This window comes from Tasmannia lanceolata, unplaced genomic scaffold (assembly GCF_043159265.1).
Source record: "Tasmannia lanceolata isolate RefF3 unplaced genomic scaffold, GAP_Taslan_0.1 ptg000015l, whole genome shotgun sequence".
Lineage (NCBI taxonomy): Eukaryota > Viridiplantae > Streptophyta > Magnoliopsida > Canellales > Winteraceae > Tasmannia > Tasmannia lanceolata.
The window spans coordinates 50,731,046-50,747,167 of NW_027518692.1; the positions used below are offsets into that span (position 1 = coordinate 50,731,046).

Consider the following 16,122-nt stretch of genomic DNA (forward strand, 5'->3'; position numbering starts at 1 on the left):
GAGGTTGAGTTTGGATCGGGTGTGCTTGCCAACGAGCCAAAATTGGGTTGAACCTCTAAGATTTGGGTTGAGCCTGCCCAACCCAAGTTACACCATAACTCTATGGGCCTCTCTTTGATCTAGGGATATAACTTGGGTCGGGTTGAGGCCAACCTGACCCAACCCTAGGAACCCAATTTTCCAACCCAACCTGATTTCCAACCAGTCTGGGTTCAACCCGACCCAACCCGATTTCCAACTCGGGTTGGGTTCGGTGGGGTTGACCCAATTTGATATGGTACCAACAGTTGACGACCTCAACTTGTTGTTTTGGATTTTGAGAACTAATAATGAGCCATCAATAATCAATTTTTGAGTCGCAATCGGTTCTCAAAATCCAAAACAAACATGGACTAACAATTAACAGAGGGAAATCTTATCCGCACTACTATATTCTGATGATGACACTCCTCACTTTATTAAAGTAAAATATGGCCCGCCCCATAGGATTATCCAAACCGTCAATTGTGGACTGTGGAGATTATTTCAATGTTGAAAAAGAAAAATACATACATAACTTCTTCAGATGGAATAAAGTAATATTAATATAAACTAGGATCATATGAATATGTTGGAATTAACATCACTACTAAATGGGAATTTGAAATTTCGAATTCAGATTGGGGGTGCGGATATCAACTATACAAGAAAAACAAAAATTCCTTCTCTCTGTCTTCTAGGTTCTAATCCCCATCACTTGTGCAGATAGTATGGTAAGCAAGTGAGAATCCCTGAAGGGAAGAGATATGGCCGGAAAAGTAGCGAAGTCTGCTGTGAAAGCGATAGGAGAGTACCAGTACCCATGGAAAGAGAAGCTTGAGAAATACAAAGACAACCTTTCGAAGGGCGTTTGGGGCTATTGGGAGCTTGGTGCTTGGAAACCCCTCGCGATCAGCGCTCGTCGTCGTGCCCGCCTTCGCAAAGAAGTCCTCCTCGCCGGAGAGTTCGTTTTTCGTTCTTCTCAACCCTAATTTTATCTATCTCTCTTGTAACTATTTTTGTAGGGTTTTAATTTTTTTTATCTTTGAATTTTAGGGATTGGACGTTTGATCCTGCGAGGAAAGAGATGAGGACCAGGAGGAAAGGGCATAAATGCGATCGAATATCTGCGGAAAAGTGCGTTTTCACATTTCTAATTGGCTGTTTGGATACATGGATTTTATAATCCTGGATTTCATAAGCTAAAACCTGGAATTCATTGGCTAAAACCTAGATTTTACAAACTCGAAAGTGTACAATCCAGATTTTAGCTTACAAAATCATGGTTTTACCTTATATGGACCAGGTTTTAGCTTGTAAAAATCAGGATTTTACAACCACGGATTATAAAATCCTCATTTTTGTATAATATTTTGCGAAGTTGTGATTTTTTTTTATTGTTTTAATTAATGCCAGGAGAACGAATACTGCCGAATTGATGAAGAAAATGCCGCAAATGTTATTGGATTACAAGGTCGGTTGTGCAATCGAACTTTGTTTTTATTTTTTTCCCTGTAATTTGTTACCGTTTTTCCTAATTGAACACAATTTCAAATAATGCATATTCAACACAGAAATTTAATACTGGAGAAAAAAAAAAAACAGAGAGAGAGAGAGAGAGAGAGAGAGAGAGAGAGAGAGAGAGAGAGAGAGAGAGAGAGAGAGAGAGAGAGAACAGAAGGAACACGATTTTCTTGCTATGTTAGATCAATGTCGTAATTCCTAAACCTTTATAAAGCGGCCATGGTTTCACAACCATTTGCTTTGATACATATTCTGGTGAATCTGGTCATCATGATTTAGGATTGTACTGCCGGTTTTCAATGATTTTTTGCATTTGATTTATTTCTTTTTATTTCCATATATCTTTTCGTTATTGATTGAAAATAAAAGGAACTTTATTCCTGCAACTAAAATGAAATTACTTTAACCAGTAAGATGTTGGGTTATCTCATATGTTTGATTAATAAGCTGCATGTTTAAGAGCATTCCATGGGTAGCTTGAGTGAGCGGGAACGGCTCATATTGTAATGAATAGGAAATAAATCTAGCACAATGCTTAAAAACTGATTTAGCAATAACCAAATATAAACACTTGAACATTTGAGTGTGTGATCAGTGTGTGCAGCAACTAGATTGACTAATTATACCATAGCAATCTCTGTAAAGCAAGGGGCAAAGCTTCTACGACAGCTTCTCCCTCATGTAGTCGTTGGCCTTCCCCAGCCACACTCCCCCCTAAACGTAGTAAGGGCTTTGCAAGGGGTAGAGGTTGCCCCTCATACAAAGCTTGCTTTTGATGGATTCCTGTTAAATTGCACTCTTTCTTTTTGAAAAGACAACTGGATTAAGAAGAGGAAGAATTACTAGGGGTAGAGGTTGTCCCTCATACAAAGCTTTATGATGGACACCAAACTTAGCCAACAAATCAGCTAATTAATTTCTTGAACAGGGGATACAAGAAAATACAATGTCCTTGCACTTAAAAATCTCAATTCTCATGATTCTTGGGTGCTACACACAATAAACTGGCTTATTTCCTAGTTATGTTCATCGCCACTACTCCTAGCTATATATATATATATATATATATATATATATATATATATATAGAAGATAACCAATTTATTAGAAAAACAGAAGATTACATGTTGATATCAAAGGGCAAAGGCCACCTTGAATACAATTTTGCTTTCAACGTTCCTGACTTAGATAATCTATCGGTTAAATCATTAATGCTCCTGGATGTGAGATAAAACAATATCGTGACCCCTAGTCATCAATGAATCTTGCTAATCTTCGAGTTTGCAAGATGTTTGAGTCTATCCCTGTCTTCATTCCCTTCCCATAAAAAGTCCTGATATAGTTTCCCCATTTTCTTAGCTACTCCCATCAAGATTTTGAATAATGACATGTAATAGACTGGCTAATTAGACAAAGCCGTCTTTATGAGAGTGATGTGCCACACTAGTGGTAAATAAGATTTCTTCCAACCCGCAGTTTTCTTCTTCATCCCCTCTAGAATGGGTTTCCATATGGAACTTGTCGAAATACCAAAACCCAATGGAATCCCCGAGTAACACATGGTCAAGGTCAACGTAGAACATACCAAAATTCTAGCCTACTAGGAAAGAGTTGATTGATCCCCAGTGCTCCCCACCATCAAACCTTTTCCTAGATTGACTAAGCTCTGAGACACCTTGAAACTATCTCACGATGATGTGCAAATATTTTACTTGATCACGGACAACTATACTGAGAATAACGGTGTCATTATCGAATTAAGGATGCATAGTTGACCCGGCCTCCCTAATAGACACACCTACATTCAAACCTGCTTGTTTCGCTTGTGCTAATGTTTGGCTCAAAGCCTCCTCAACAATAGTAAAGAGAAATGGCGATAATGGATCACCATGTCATAGAACCCTAGAACTCTGGAAATATCCCCTAGGTCTTCAATTAATCATCCTGGACAATGAGGGTCTTGGCATGCATTCTCGCATATATGTCTCCACACCTCACTAAACCCATCATGTCAAGAAGACAACAAAATCCCATCCGACTTGGTCGTTGGCTTTTTCCATACCCCCTTTACAGTTTACACACCATCATAGAAACCTCTTCCAAGATTCCAAGCACTTGTTAGCTATTAGCAGCACCCCATCAAGAATATGCTTACCCTGCACAAATGCACCCTGGAAAGGAGAAATGATTGCTCCCACAAATTTTCTCATATGGCTCGCCAAAGTCTTGGTGATAGTCTTATACACACTGTTCATCAAACTGATACGCCAAAAATCTTTCACCTCCTTGGCACCATCTTATTTTTTTCTTTGAATAAGCCTCGGTCTATTGTTTGACCAAGTATATTTCAATCCCTCCACTGGGAGATCGATCAATTTAAGGCCATTAATCAAAAGATTGAAATTTCTCATGTTTGTAGTGGTACGATTAGGCCCTGATTTTTCCTCCACAAAATAAATAGTGTTGAAATCCCTTCCTAGACATCACGTGCAATCACCCCATATTCCAACCGCATTGATCTTCTATTGTTTGACCAGGTATATTTCAATCCCTCCACTGGGAGATCTATCAATCTAAGGTCATTAATCAAAAGATTGAAATTTCTCATGTTTGTAGTGATATGATTAGGCTGTTATTTTTCCTCCACAAAACGAGTAGTGTTGAAATCCCTTCCTAGACACCACATGCAACCAAGCCATATTCCAACCGCATTATTTTTTTCCCCATAACTCCGTCCTCATTCTAGGATCATCAGGACCAAATTTTGGTAAGGCCCTAATGTGTTTGTTGACTAGTATGCTTCAGTAAGTCATATCAGGGTTGCAAGTGGTGTGAGATCTGATTGTATATGAGGGAAGTGTTGTTAAAGGGTCGATTTTTTACGAAGAGGTTAATAATAATGGTTAATGTAGCATGAGTAATTGATTTCAAGGCCTTCACTAGTACCTGTTGTGGGATGATCCTCCATTGAGAATTGAGTCATGAGATACTTTAGTTGATTTTCAGTCAAACAACATTGCACATGAATGAGCTGAGAAGAAATGTCATTACAATTTTACAGAGCGCATAAAATCTTTTCCCCCCTCGGCCCTCGCCCAATCGTGGGATTCACTACATCCTTGTCTATTTACCTTCTTCCTAGGATCTGAAGCTTCCTTTCCTTTTCGCGTTCTTCTTTTGTGTTTTAGTCATGGTTGCATTCACATTGTCTATTACCTATCAAGTTAGTGAAACTAATTGGTGTAATCAATCAACTTACTTTTGAAGCCTATGTTATCTTGATGGATCATGTTTACCTGTCATGTTCGCTGCTACAGTCATAATTTTACTATTCATTCCCCTGTTCAAATTTTTTTTTACTATCCATTCCACTCTCTTTGATCTTATAAGCATCACATGACCTGACGTGAGCTAGGCATAATCAGACACTGGTACCTACATATTCTAGTCTCCAAGGACATGTGACATGTCCAATGATTTGGAAATCAAAGTATTCTTTGTCTTAGCCTATTCACCAAGCAAAACCACTTTCTTTGTTAATAATGAAAAGATGAGATTTACCATCCCAAAAAAAAAAATGAAAAGATGGGATTTATACTAAGGAAAAAAAGGGAAGGCTATATATAAAGACACGATTCTGATCCAACAAAAACATAAAAAGTACAAATCACGCTTTTAGTTCCTCATGCTCGTGATTGTACATCATTGAGTTTTCTTCCTATGTCTTAGGTGTGAGCCATTAAGGAAGCATGAATTGGACCTCTTGCAAACCTAGGTAAAGAAACACCTAAGGGTTTGACACAACTTTTTGAACCATCCAATCACATTTTGCGAGCTCTCGTCAACCCTAGAACATCAAGGATTGAATTCCTCAACTGACTCAAAACCTTTGGAATTGAGCTATTACCTCTACTTCAATGACATTTGCAATTCCCAAAAGCTCTAGAGGGAAGAACATAAGAAAGTGGTCCAGCCCCAGTGTTTTCAAAATATCCCTCAACTCCAATCTATCATGGACTGATTTTACCAGCTTTATGAAAGCTTAGCTCAATCTTGTGTGACTGTAGAAGCAAAGCATCTATATGACTCCTACCTATTTTTTGTTGAATAAGTTGGAAGAAAGAAACCCCTTTAATGTGCAAACGGTACACATGTTCAACATCACCCAGTTGATACTCGTAACTAATATCAAAACATTTGGTGTGATTCCAATTTGTAAACAAGACCCTAGCATTCCTTTCAAGCTGAACGACCCATATAATTAAAATCTATTGAGAGGTTTTATAAAGGGAAAAGAGGACTACCAAGGGAGTAATACCTCTGCTCCATGAATAGAAACAAAGCTCTTGGGCCAGATGGTTTCCCTATGGCTTTCTTTTACTGTATGTTCAGTTGACCAACTTCAGGGGGAAAGGAAATGGAAAAAAGGCCATTTTCCACGAAATTGGCAAAATCCGATCGTTTTGTTGACTCGCTTTTGCAAATGGAAAATCTGCTGTGGCACCCATGTAACGTAACTTTCCGCCTCAGGCCATCGGATTTTACCAAATTCTCCCTGGAATCCTGGTTATCGGGACATTGAAAAAGCAAACCATCTCTTTGGGTTGAAATTTCGAAAACCCAATCCTCTCTAGTTCTTCCTCCTCTTCCTCGCGTAAACCAGCCCATAACCGTGCACTTACTTGGCCGGAATCCTACTAAAACCTTCATCCATGGTTTTAAATGTTGGTTTCGGCCACAACCGAAATTTTTCGGTTTCGACCGAAATCATGTAAAATTCAGAAAAACAATTTCCTTGTATCACAAGATTTTGGTGGCAATTTCGGAAATTCCGAAATTTCGGCAATTTCGGTGGAAATCTTAAAGGTGTCTGTCCCGGCTGAAATCCGAAGAAGAAGAGGCAACCATAGTCCCTTATTTTAGTAATAGCACTCTTCTGTTTATTTTACACCTGATTGACTGTTGGATGCTGTTATGATGCCCTAAAAGGCGCAACAGCCAATTTGAAGTGTAGAGTAAAGACAGGAGTGTCATTATCGAAGCAAGGAACTGGGATTATCATCTCCCTTCTCTTTATATATTTTCATGTAATCATCCTGCTGTCATATATATTTGTGTTGTTTCGGTGAACTCGGTCATCTATGAAGCAACCTCTAAAGTAATTTGAATTTGATATTGTAATTTTATTGATCTGGTATTTAACACTGTTTTTTTCTTGATGGGGTGGGGAACTATGACTTCCTCAGAAGCGCAGGTGGGAGAAAAAGATGAAAGAGGAAGAGGCCGAAGAAAAAGATTAAGTTGGCCATGTAATGAAAATGCTTTGGAGTTCTTCAATCTTAGTTGTTGGAGAATGTTATTTTTGGTTGATGAAAAACGTTGCGAAAGCCCTTCTTCAGACATGGAAGTTGTTTCTTTTTAAGTATTATTGCTTAACGTGAGGGAAAAAAACAGTGGCTGTCAAAACTTTTCACTTTTTTGCATCTTTCCTGACCAGAGCATATGGGTTAATTGATCTTACCTTCTTTTTCGAGGGTTTATTATCTGTGTCGAACAACCCTTGTACAATTAAAATGAGATTACATTGCAGGTGCGGTGTGGTAAACCCTGCCTTCCCGGATGGTCAGAAAATGGGCATGTTATGATTTGTCCAATTTTTTTTAATGCTAATCACCGCTGCGTATTTTTTAAGTAGCGTATTTTTTTTCACCGTTTTTTAGGGATTTCTCATCCAATCCTCTGCCCTCAGGTCTCTCCCTCTCCTCCACCCATTATTAATAATTGGGCCCTCGAATATTCAATGGAATAATTTTTCATGGTTCCCAAACATGCCCTGAATGTATGCTCGTGCCGTACACTTCTTGAGAATCACAGTGGGAAAATATTAGTTTTGGCAAACACAAACAAATCCCAAAATAGATGAAGGATCCCTTCAGATGACCCTTATATGTCTTAGAGAAATAGTACAATAAGTACATTAACCATTATGTTTTTTTCTTCCTGAATGATGGAAATGGATTGTGTTTCCTAAAGCACCCCTAATTATTTTCTTTTTATAGAAATTAAGATCACTAACATTACCATATAAAGATTATTGATCCGGAAAGTACATTTTGACTGAGAATTACCTCCCTTCGATGGAAAATGCCGGCGGCAAGGGCAGCAGAAGTACTTGTTTTCTTGAAAGTGAGGTGTTTCCAGAGGATGTAAAATATACAACATATGTTTAGTATTTAGAAAAGTAACTAGAAGTGAAATTCGTACCAATGTAAAAACTCCCTCCACAGGGATGGAACAATCAAATAGTTGGTTGATTTGAAAAATTGAAACTTTCTTGTGCTGCACTAATCTCATCATTTCACTACAATGAAAAAGCACCATTCTTAGATAATTTGGAGTTCAGACACTCATCCTAGTTACCGCGATCAACCAGTTTATCTGCATTTGTTGTACAGACAGTGTTGTGGGAAAAAAGAAAGACAAGAAATCAATTACCAATAATTTTGTGTGATATAGCGGTACATTTACAATTATTTTCTCAATGAGAAGGACTGACAAGATCCATCTTTGATTAACGAGAACATTTATGATGCACCATACGCATGGGAGATGTGTTTGGTGATCAGGACAGCCAATCCAATGGACCATCATTGGAAACAATCAATGGTTTGGAGGAGCCAAAAAAGGCACCTCTTTCATCCCCTTGCTGTTAACGGGCTAGCAATCATGATGGGATCAAGGGAAAGAACTCAAATTTGGGATGGGATCAGATTTATGGACTTGCACACCATACAAGTGGGTCGTTGCATTGGGTAAATGCTGTAAAATGACTGTTACCATTCATGAGAATGTGATTGTCTAAAAGTATTTGTCTTTTCTCACTAATCGGCTATCTACAATGAAATTGAGTTCTGTAATTTGTAGTTAACACTTAACACTAAGTGGGGGTTTTTATTGTTTCCTAATAAGTATTTAAATAGGCACTTGATAATCGAACAGATTAAACATAGGTAGAGCATGAATTTTCATAATTGAACTCCATTTTACCATCACAATCAATACAGTTGAGCAATATTTCTCCTGCTCCCAGATCTTCAACAGCTTTGGCAAGCTCATAAGCTCCAATAGGCCGACCCTCCCGCCCGCCATTAACCTGCTTGTGTAGAAATAAGCAGAGAGGTGTTCAAGATGCAAAGGAAGTGTACAAATGCATCCTTTGTACATAAGAATGTGTAAATTTTACAGCTTATCATCATATAGACAAGAAATCATCACAAACAACAAAGTCAAAAGCAGTCCAAATAAGTGGACTATCTAAAAAGTGTTTAGAAGGAGAGGAAGTGTACAGTAAACAATGAAAATAAAACGAAATGCTTTGACATAAGAGCATTCTCTTGAAGACAGGTGCAAAAGGTACTAGAATCATTGCTTATGCTGATGATATGAAAGAGGCAGACTATGAAACTTGATGGACATAGTCCTACTCAATTTTTCTCAAGGCATGGAAGCAATATGACTTTCTTTAGAAGGTGACCATGAAGATGTTGAACAACTATGTGAGTACAGTTGGACAACAGTAAACTTCACACGAACAAAAATTATATCTGCAATTACGATCTGCCAATTCATGATCAAAAGTACAGCTAGGAGTACGTCAAATAAAAGTAGTTCAAGTACGCAATTAACATAAATATGGACTGTTATACACCTACAAATTGATGGCTTGTTACTCACAAATCAAACAAATACAGGATTAAAATGTTTAAAACATCTACAATTTATGAGATCTTTTTTTATAATAAATTTTATGAGATATTTTTTACAAAGAAATATCTCACAAATTGCAGTTAAATTCAGTGAATAAGCCAGGTAATAACATATGGCTTCATTAACAATAAAAATACCCTCCTTTTCAAATAATAAAAAAAAAACAACGAAAATACCCTCATTTCAATACACATTACAATGAAAAGGCCAAGAACCGCTATAACGAAGTGCATGACACGTGTCTTCCAACCAGGTTGACCATTCAATGTTAAGATATTGGGATGGAATAATATTTTATCTGGGACAGCATCTTGGAAAAAGTAAGACATCCAAAGCAAAAGCTGAAGAACAAAGTGCTACTATTATGATAGATGGCCTATCCATGGAACGGCATTTTCATCTCAGATTTTGATACATCAGACTCATCAGTTATCTTTCAAAAAGCATTTGATACTTCAGTCTCAGCATGACCAGAAGCATCAGCTATAAGACATACATGTTGCAATTTATTTATTCATTAATAGTTAGGGTAGGACACTATGCCATTTCATTATTTTTATTGTAATCATAAGTAATATACACAGATAAATAATACGCACACAAATATATGTATGTGTGTGTGTGTGTGTGTTTTAAAACATGAATGGAATAGCAGAGTGCAATTTATTTTTCACTTATGTTAATAAAAATAACATAAGTGAAAAATAATCATGTTCTGAACATTTTTGAACCGGGTAGATCCGTTCACTTTCTTCATGAAAATTTATTTTTTAACCGGGTAGATCCGTTCACTTTCTTCATGAAAAATTTCTAAAGGATTCATTAACCGACCCCAATTAGTTTGGGACAAAGGCTTAGTTGAGTTAATTAAAATAACAAATATATGTTCTAAATCATTGAGGTTAGGTAGTAGGTGCAGTGCAGAAGGTAAATAAATCACAAAACGCATCAAGAGACACGTGTGGAGCTTCATGTGCTCTAGATCCATCCGGATCAGTGTCAGGAATTGAGGCGCTTCTCAATTCAAGCCTATCTATGTTCTGAACATTTTGTACTGCATTCCCATACACGTCCTTCAACATCAATTAACATGACTAGATTGACACCCAGAAAACTACATGGATAATGATGACAGAATGAGAATGGTAGATTACTCAAAAAATCATCTCTGCCACCGAAATAATAGTGCCCAAACAAGCATTAATATTAGGAAGAAAGGCTCACCGTGCACTGGTACCAGGCATATCCCTCTCCCAATGGACCTGAAATCAGCGTAGGAAGTAAGATAGCGATGAAATTTTATCCTACTGAAATCTTGAGAATGAGTGGAAACTGGATGGACATGACAAGAAGAGTCAAAGTAAAGTGTCTACAGAACAGAATGATGAACTCCAAGAAGCTAAAAGCAAATAGCACCTGGTTTTGTAACTTTTATAGCTTTGAATTCCACATCATCAGGATCCATCAGGTACACTCGCCGGGGATCAATACTTGCAACCACCGCCTAAAAATTAGGGAGAAACGTATAGATGCTTCAGCTAATTATTTAAAATATATGAATAAAAAGAATAGTAACAGTCCCATGTCACCCAAGCTTACCAAGACTGTAGGCTTGATGCTTTAGAACAAGTATAGATGCTACTTACGAAAATTCACATATGCTATAAACCCAATAGCCAAATAATTAAAATCCAACAGTTCGATTATGCCGTTATGCACAAATAACTGCAAATAGTGTGTGTGTGTGTGGGTGTGTGCGCGCGCGTGTGCATGTGTGTGTGTACACTGTGTGTGTGTGATATATGTTGGTGGAGAGATGGGAATGATATCCGCAGTTCCGCACCCCTTTGTTTGACAATGGCACATTCGTTTCATTAAACACTAGGGGCTGTTTGGATGTGTGGATTTTAGAATATCTTGGATTTCCTTAAAATCCCGGATGGAAGACGAGAGAAGGAAACCGTCCGTCGTTTTTTGATTTCTCGCCCTTCAAGAGAGTAGGAGATCGTCTCGTGTTTCCAGGTTTTAGAAATATCAGGATGAGGAAGAGATTTCTAAAACCTGGATTTCTTACTTTAAATCTAGGATAATGGATTGTAAAATCCAGAATTTTACACCGCTTTCAAACTAAAACCTGGATTCTAAAATCCACATATCCAAATGGCCCCCAAATCCTAGTGGCACAAGGAAAAGAAAATGGAAGAAGGTTGGTTAGATCAGGAAGATTGGGATCAGCATTCAATTAAACCAATTGTATGTTGACAAATTAGCGTTATTTTATATTTACTTAACAGGACATGCCTGCATAGTACAAAAAGTAACAAAGAAAATAACTCTTTTTTTTTTTTGAATAGCTAGCACAGAAAATTTAGAAAATATCTATAACCACTTTTTGGCATCAAAGTTGCAACAATTTCATTCACAAAATTTAGAATAAGCCCAAGTGCAAGTTTGTGTATTCAGAAATACTGATAAATACATGCAGCAGTTGCAAATTCAGGAACACCATTCAAAAAAAAAATTGCACATTCAGGAACTACACTCAACTCAACTCAACAAAGCCTTTGTCCCAAACTAGTTGGGGTCGGCTAAATGAATCTTTTAGAAAAATTACATGAAGAATGTGAAAGGAATCTATCCGGCTCTAATCCTGGCTCTAGTTGAGTTCTTCTATGTGGATTATTTTCTTTCATTCTATCCTATCCAAGGTCATGTTCTCCATTATGTTCCTACCTGTAGACACCCCATTTTGACCTGACCCATGTTCGCGATGTTTGTGCGAAGCCCTCGTCAAATCAGTGAGTTGGGGTCCCAAATTGAACCCTGGAGTAGCTTAAGGTCTCCCATAAGTCTCCGTAAAATTTCGTCGAGATCCGGGCGCGTTTGCTCAGGGAACGAGCCGAGAGAATGTGAGTAGTACGAATCCAAAGGGGGGTGATTTATCCTGCAGCGGGCCAACCCAATTTATAATAGGACAAATTGACGGGCGCGCCAATCAGATTTAGTGCGCCCATCAATTAGTGGGGTGCCGTTATCAGCAGTTTTTAAAGGTTATAAAAAAACGAAAAAAATAAAAAAGGAGAAGAACTGTTCATTCTCGTTGAAAAAAACAGAAAAGATAGAGGGAGGGAGAGATATTTGGGTTTTTCATTCTCCGATCGTCTTCTCCGATCTCCTTGCCGGAGCACCGTCACCGTCCTTCATCATCTACCGGAATCCAACTTCCTCCACCGCCATCTCTCTTTTCAGAGGGAGAAAGACACACAGAGAGAGAGAGAGAGAGAGAGGGGGAGGAAGAGAAAAAAGGGCATTTGCAGAGGAAAATCACGGAGGGAGAGAGAGAGGCTCGGCCATTTTCTTTCTTCCATCATCTTCTCATTGCCATTTCTTCTTCTTCGGCATCAACTCCGGCCAAACCGCACCGGAATCTGACCGTCCCTTGCCGGAATCCGGTTAAACCCATTGCCGACACTTCTCACCTCCCTAGCAGCCACCATCATCTACCTCCTCTATTTTTACCCTAATTCCACCACCATTTCTCACCATCCTCCTCCCCCTCTGCAACCCATTTCCATCTACCCATCTTCTCCGATGGGTTCTTCACCGGAATCCGGCCCATCTTCTCCGATGAGCGAGGTGATGGTAGACCATGTGGTTTGGTTGAAGTAATGGCATGAAAATTGGGTCGGGTTGAACTCAGACGGGTTGGAAATCGGGTTGGGTTGGAAAATTGGGTTCCTAGGGTTGGGTCAGGTTGGCCTCAACCCGACCCAAGTTGCATCCCTAGATCAAAGAGAGGCCCAGAGAGTTATGGTGTAACTTGGGCCGGGCAGGCTCAACCCAAATCTTAGAGGTTCAACCCGATTTTGGCTGGTTGGCAAGCACACCCGATGCAAACTCAACCTCCATCGTCTAATTTTCTAGTGAATTTCTTAGAGTCCGTTCATTTCTGTTCTCAAGAAAGTGCTGGAAAGGAAATTACCGTGTATTTTCTCAGGAAATATAAAATCCCGCTGTTCTCTTCTTTTTCTCGGGAAAGTAATAAGTATTACATGGAAAATCTGCTTTCTCGCCAAATGCTCAAGTTGATTTCAGTCAAAAAAGTGAGGAAAGCGCCTTTCCTTCAGCAAAAAAACTTATCGTGCTTATGTTTTTCAACTCAAACGTCTGAGGAGCGAAATCCCAACTGCTCCTCTTCATAGGGTAAACAAGTGGTAAACCCTAGCCGCTCCTCTTCATATAATGCTCCTTGGGGTTCTGTTTACACTTGTATTTTCTATTCAGTCCTAGGTGAATTAGAACCCAACTTGACCCAACCCGGCCCAAGTTAAACTCAGACATTTATCTTAAAAAATGGGACTGGGTCGGGTTATAGACTTATAGTCGGGTCGATAAAAAGGGTTCCGAGTTTTAACAAAAGAAGAGGAAAGTGTGGTTAAAACGAGCGAGAGGGAGAGAAAGAAGTGTGTCCGGTAAAATGGAGGCGGCTCCGATTTCTTCTAGGTCAATCATCTCTCCAACTCCTTCGTACTCTTCTACTCCTCTTTTCTCTCTACGCCATGAAAGCTGCAGAAAAAACCTCAAGCTTCAATCTAAGCATTTCTCTGTCCGCGCTTCTTCCAACTCAGATTATGGTATGCATCCTTAATCCTTTTTCTTTTATTCATTTATTTTTCCCTTATATTGTTTAATTTTTCCAATTTAGTGGTTACTCTTCTGGATTATGGGGCTGGAAATGTTCGAAGCGTGAGGAATGCTATTTGCTTTCTCGGTTACGATACCAAAGATGTCAGTTTCCCTCTCTACTTCCCTTTGTTTTCTGTTCTTCGAATTCGTGTTATATTAGTAAATTCGTTTAATTTTCCCTTTATACTTACCACAGAAAGGAAATGAAATATTGGGCTCTCTAGTGATTGTTAATTTTTCTTTCTAATAAAGATAAATAAATTTAAAATCCTTATTACCCCCCATACCAATTTTTCTTTCTAAGGTGCAATTTTATATTCCTATTCGATCTTTTCATGTTTTAAAACTATCTGGCTGACCTTACAAATCATGCTTTATATTGACATGTTGAATAAATTTTCCTTTCTAGGTACAAAAGCCAGAAGACATTGTCAATGAAAAGAAAATAGGAAAAGTGACGCCTGGGATTGGAGGAAAAAATCGATGATTTAAAGGGATTGTGGCTGATTTTTAGGGAAGGCTTTGGTAATACAGATGAAGAGTTTTGTATGGTGTGCAAGTCCATAATACAACTATTGTATTATTTTAGGAATTTTTAAAAGATTCAGTTATGACAATTAAGTAGACCCTTCTATTACTTATTAGTAGTACAACTTGGTAATAAGAGGAGTCTACTACAATTTATTATATTTGCTTAAATTGGGCTTGGCCAGACAAGTTGGTGGTTAAGAAGGATGATGAGTTGTGCTCCCCTCCCTATAGTTAAACAAAAACTTGAGTTTTCAAAAAGTGATCAAGACCCCTTGATTTTATTGGAGTTTATGATTGTAAGAACAAAAACAAAATGGGAATTATGGTTTCATAGGGTTTCCCAAACAGAGATATTTTAGGAGATAAAGAGTGACCTATGGTTGAGATCAAACAACGGTTTTAGGAGTACTAAGAAGGGATAAGTATTGTTACTTTGGAGTATTTTGGACAGTTTTAAGCTTGTAAAACAAAACGTATTTTTCTTTGGGAGTGTTTTCAAACCTTGGTAGTGATGCTATGCTAAATGCAAATAGCATAATACTACTACCACTAAAAATTATGCAACAAATACTGAATGACAGTTTGTAGAGAAATTACCCACTCAGATTCAGCACATTCATTGCTGGTGCAAAGGCCCCAACCCCGGGAAAAATGAGACGATTTGCATTGACAATGTCTTCTGGCTTTTGTACCTAGAAAGGGAAATTTATTCAACATATCAATATAAAGCATGATTTGTAAGGTCACCCAGATAGTTTTAAAACATGAAAAGATCGAATAGGAATATAAAATTGCACCTTAGAAAGAAAAATTGGTATGGGGGGTAATAAGGATTTTAAATTTATTTATCTTTTATTAGAAAGAAAAATTAACAATCACTAGAGAGCCCAATATTTAATTTCCTTTCTGTGGTAAGTAGAAAGGGAAAATTAAACGAATTTACTAATATAACACGAATTCGAAGAACAAAAAACAAAGAGGGAAGTAGAGAGGGAAACTGACATCTTTGATATCGTAACCGAGAAAGCGAATAGCATTCCTCACGCTTCGAACATTTCCAGCCCCATAATCCAGAAGAGTAACCACTAAATTGGAAAAATTAAACAATATAAGGGAAAAATAAATGAATAAAAGAAAAAGGATCAAGGATGCATACCAGAATCTGAGTTGGAAGAAGCGCGGACAGAGAAATGCTTAGATTGAAGGTTGAGGTTTTTTCTGCAGCTTTCATGGCGTAGAGAGAAAAGAGGAGTAGAAGAGTAAGAAGGAGTTGGAGAGATGATTGACCTAGAAGAAATCGGAGCCGCCTCCATTTTACCGGACACACACACTTCTTTCTCTCCCTCTCGCTCGTTTTAACCACACTTTCCTCTTCTGTTGTTAAAACTCGGAACCCTTATGTCCGACCCGACTATAAGTCTATAACCCGACCCAATCACATTTTTTAATGATAAATTTCTGAGTTTTAACTTGGGCCGGGTTGGGTCAGGTTGGGAAGAGGCCATATCCGTTAGTGGGAGAGGAAGTACCATTTTCCCAATACTTTCCGAACTTGTTTCCAATAATGCCCCCATTTATTTTTGGAAAAGACAACAT

At 38.2% G+C, this 16,122-nt stretch overlaps 2 protein-coding genes across 2 annotated transcripts; one reads left to right on the top strand and one right to left on the bottom strand.

Moving 5' to 3' along the window:
• Positions 1–683: 683 nt before the first annotated feature.
• Positions 684–7,025, top strand: LOC143845904 (uncharacterized). The gene is made up of 4 exons (XM_077354307.1): positions 684–982; positions 1,075–1,155; positions 1,435–1,492; positions 6,789–7,025. The coding sequence occupies exons 1-4, from the start codon at positions 786–788 to the stop codon at positions 6,840–6,842; spliced, it is 390 nt and encodes a 129-aa protein (XP_077210422.1). The 5' UTR covers positions 684–785; the 3' UTR covers positions 6,843–7,025.
• Positions 7,026–8,596: 1,571 nt separating this feature from the next.
• LOC143892242 (imidazole glycerol phosphate synthase hisHF, chloroplastic-like) lies at positions 8,597–15,917 on the bottom strand. Its single transcript, XM_077396712.1, has 6 exons — positions 15,683–15,917; positions 15,529–15,611; positions 15,124–15,218; positions 10,726–10,813; positions 10,534–10,571; positions 8,597–8,695 (listed from the first exon to the last, which is right to left on the bottom strand). The coding sequence occupies exons 1-4, from the start codon at positions 15,837–15,839 to the stop codon at positions 10,774–10,776; spliced, it is 375 nt and encodes a 124-aa protein (XP_077252827.1). The 5' UTR covers positions 15,840–15,917; the 3' UTR covers positions 8,597–8,695; positions 10,534–10,571; positions 10,726–10,773.
• Between the last annotated feature and the right edge of the window lie 205 nt (positions 15,918–16,122).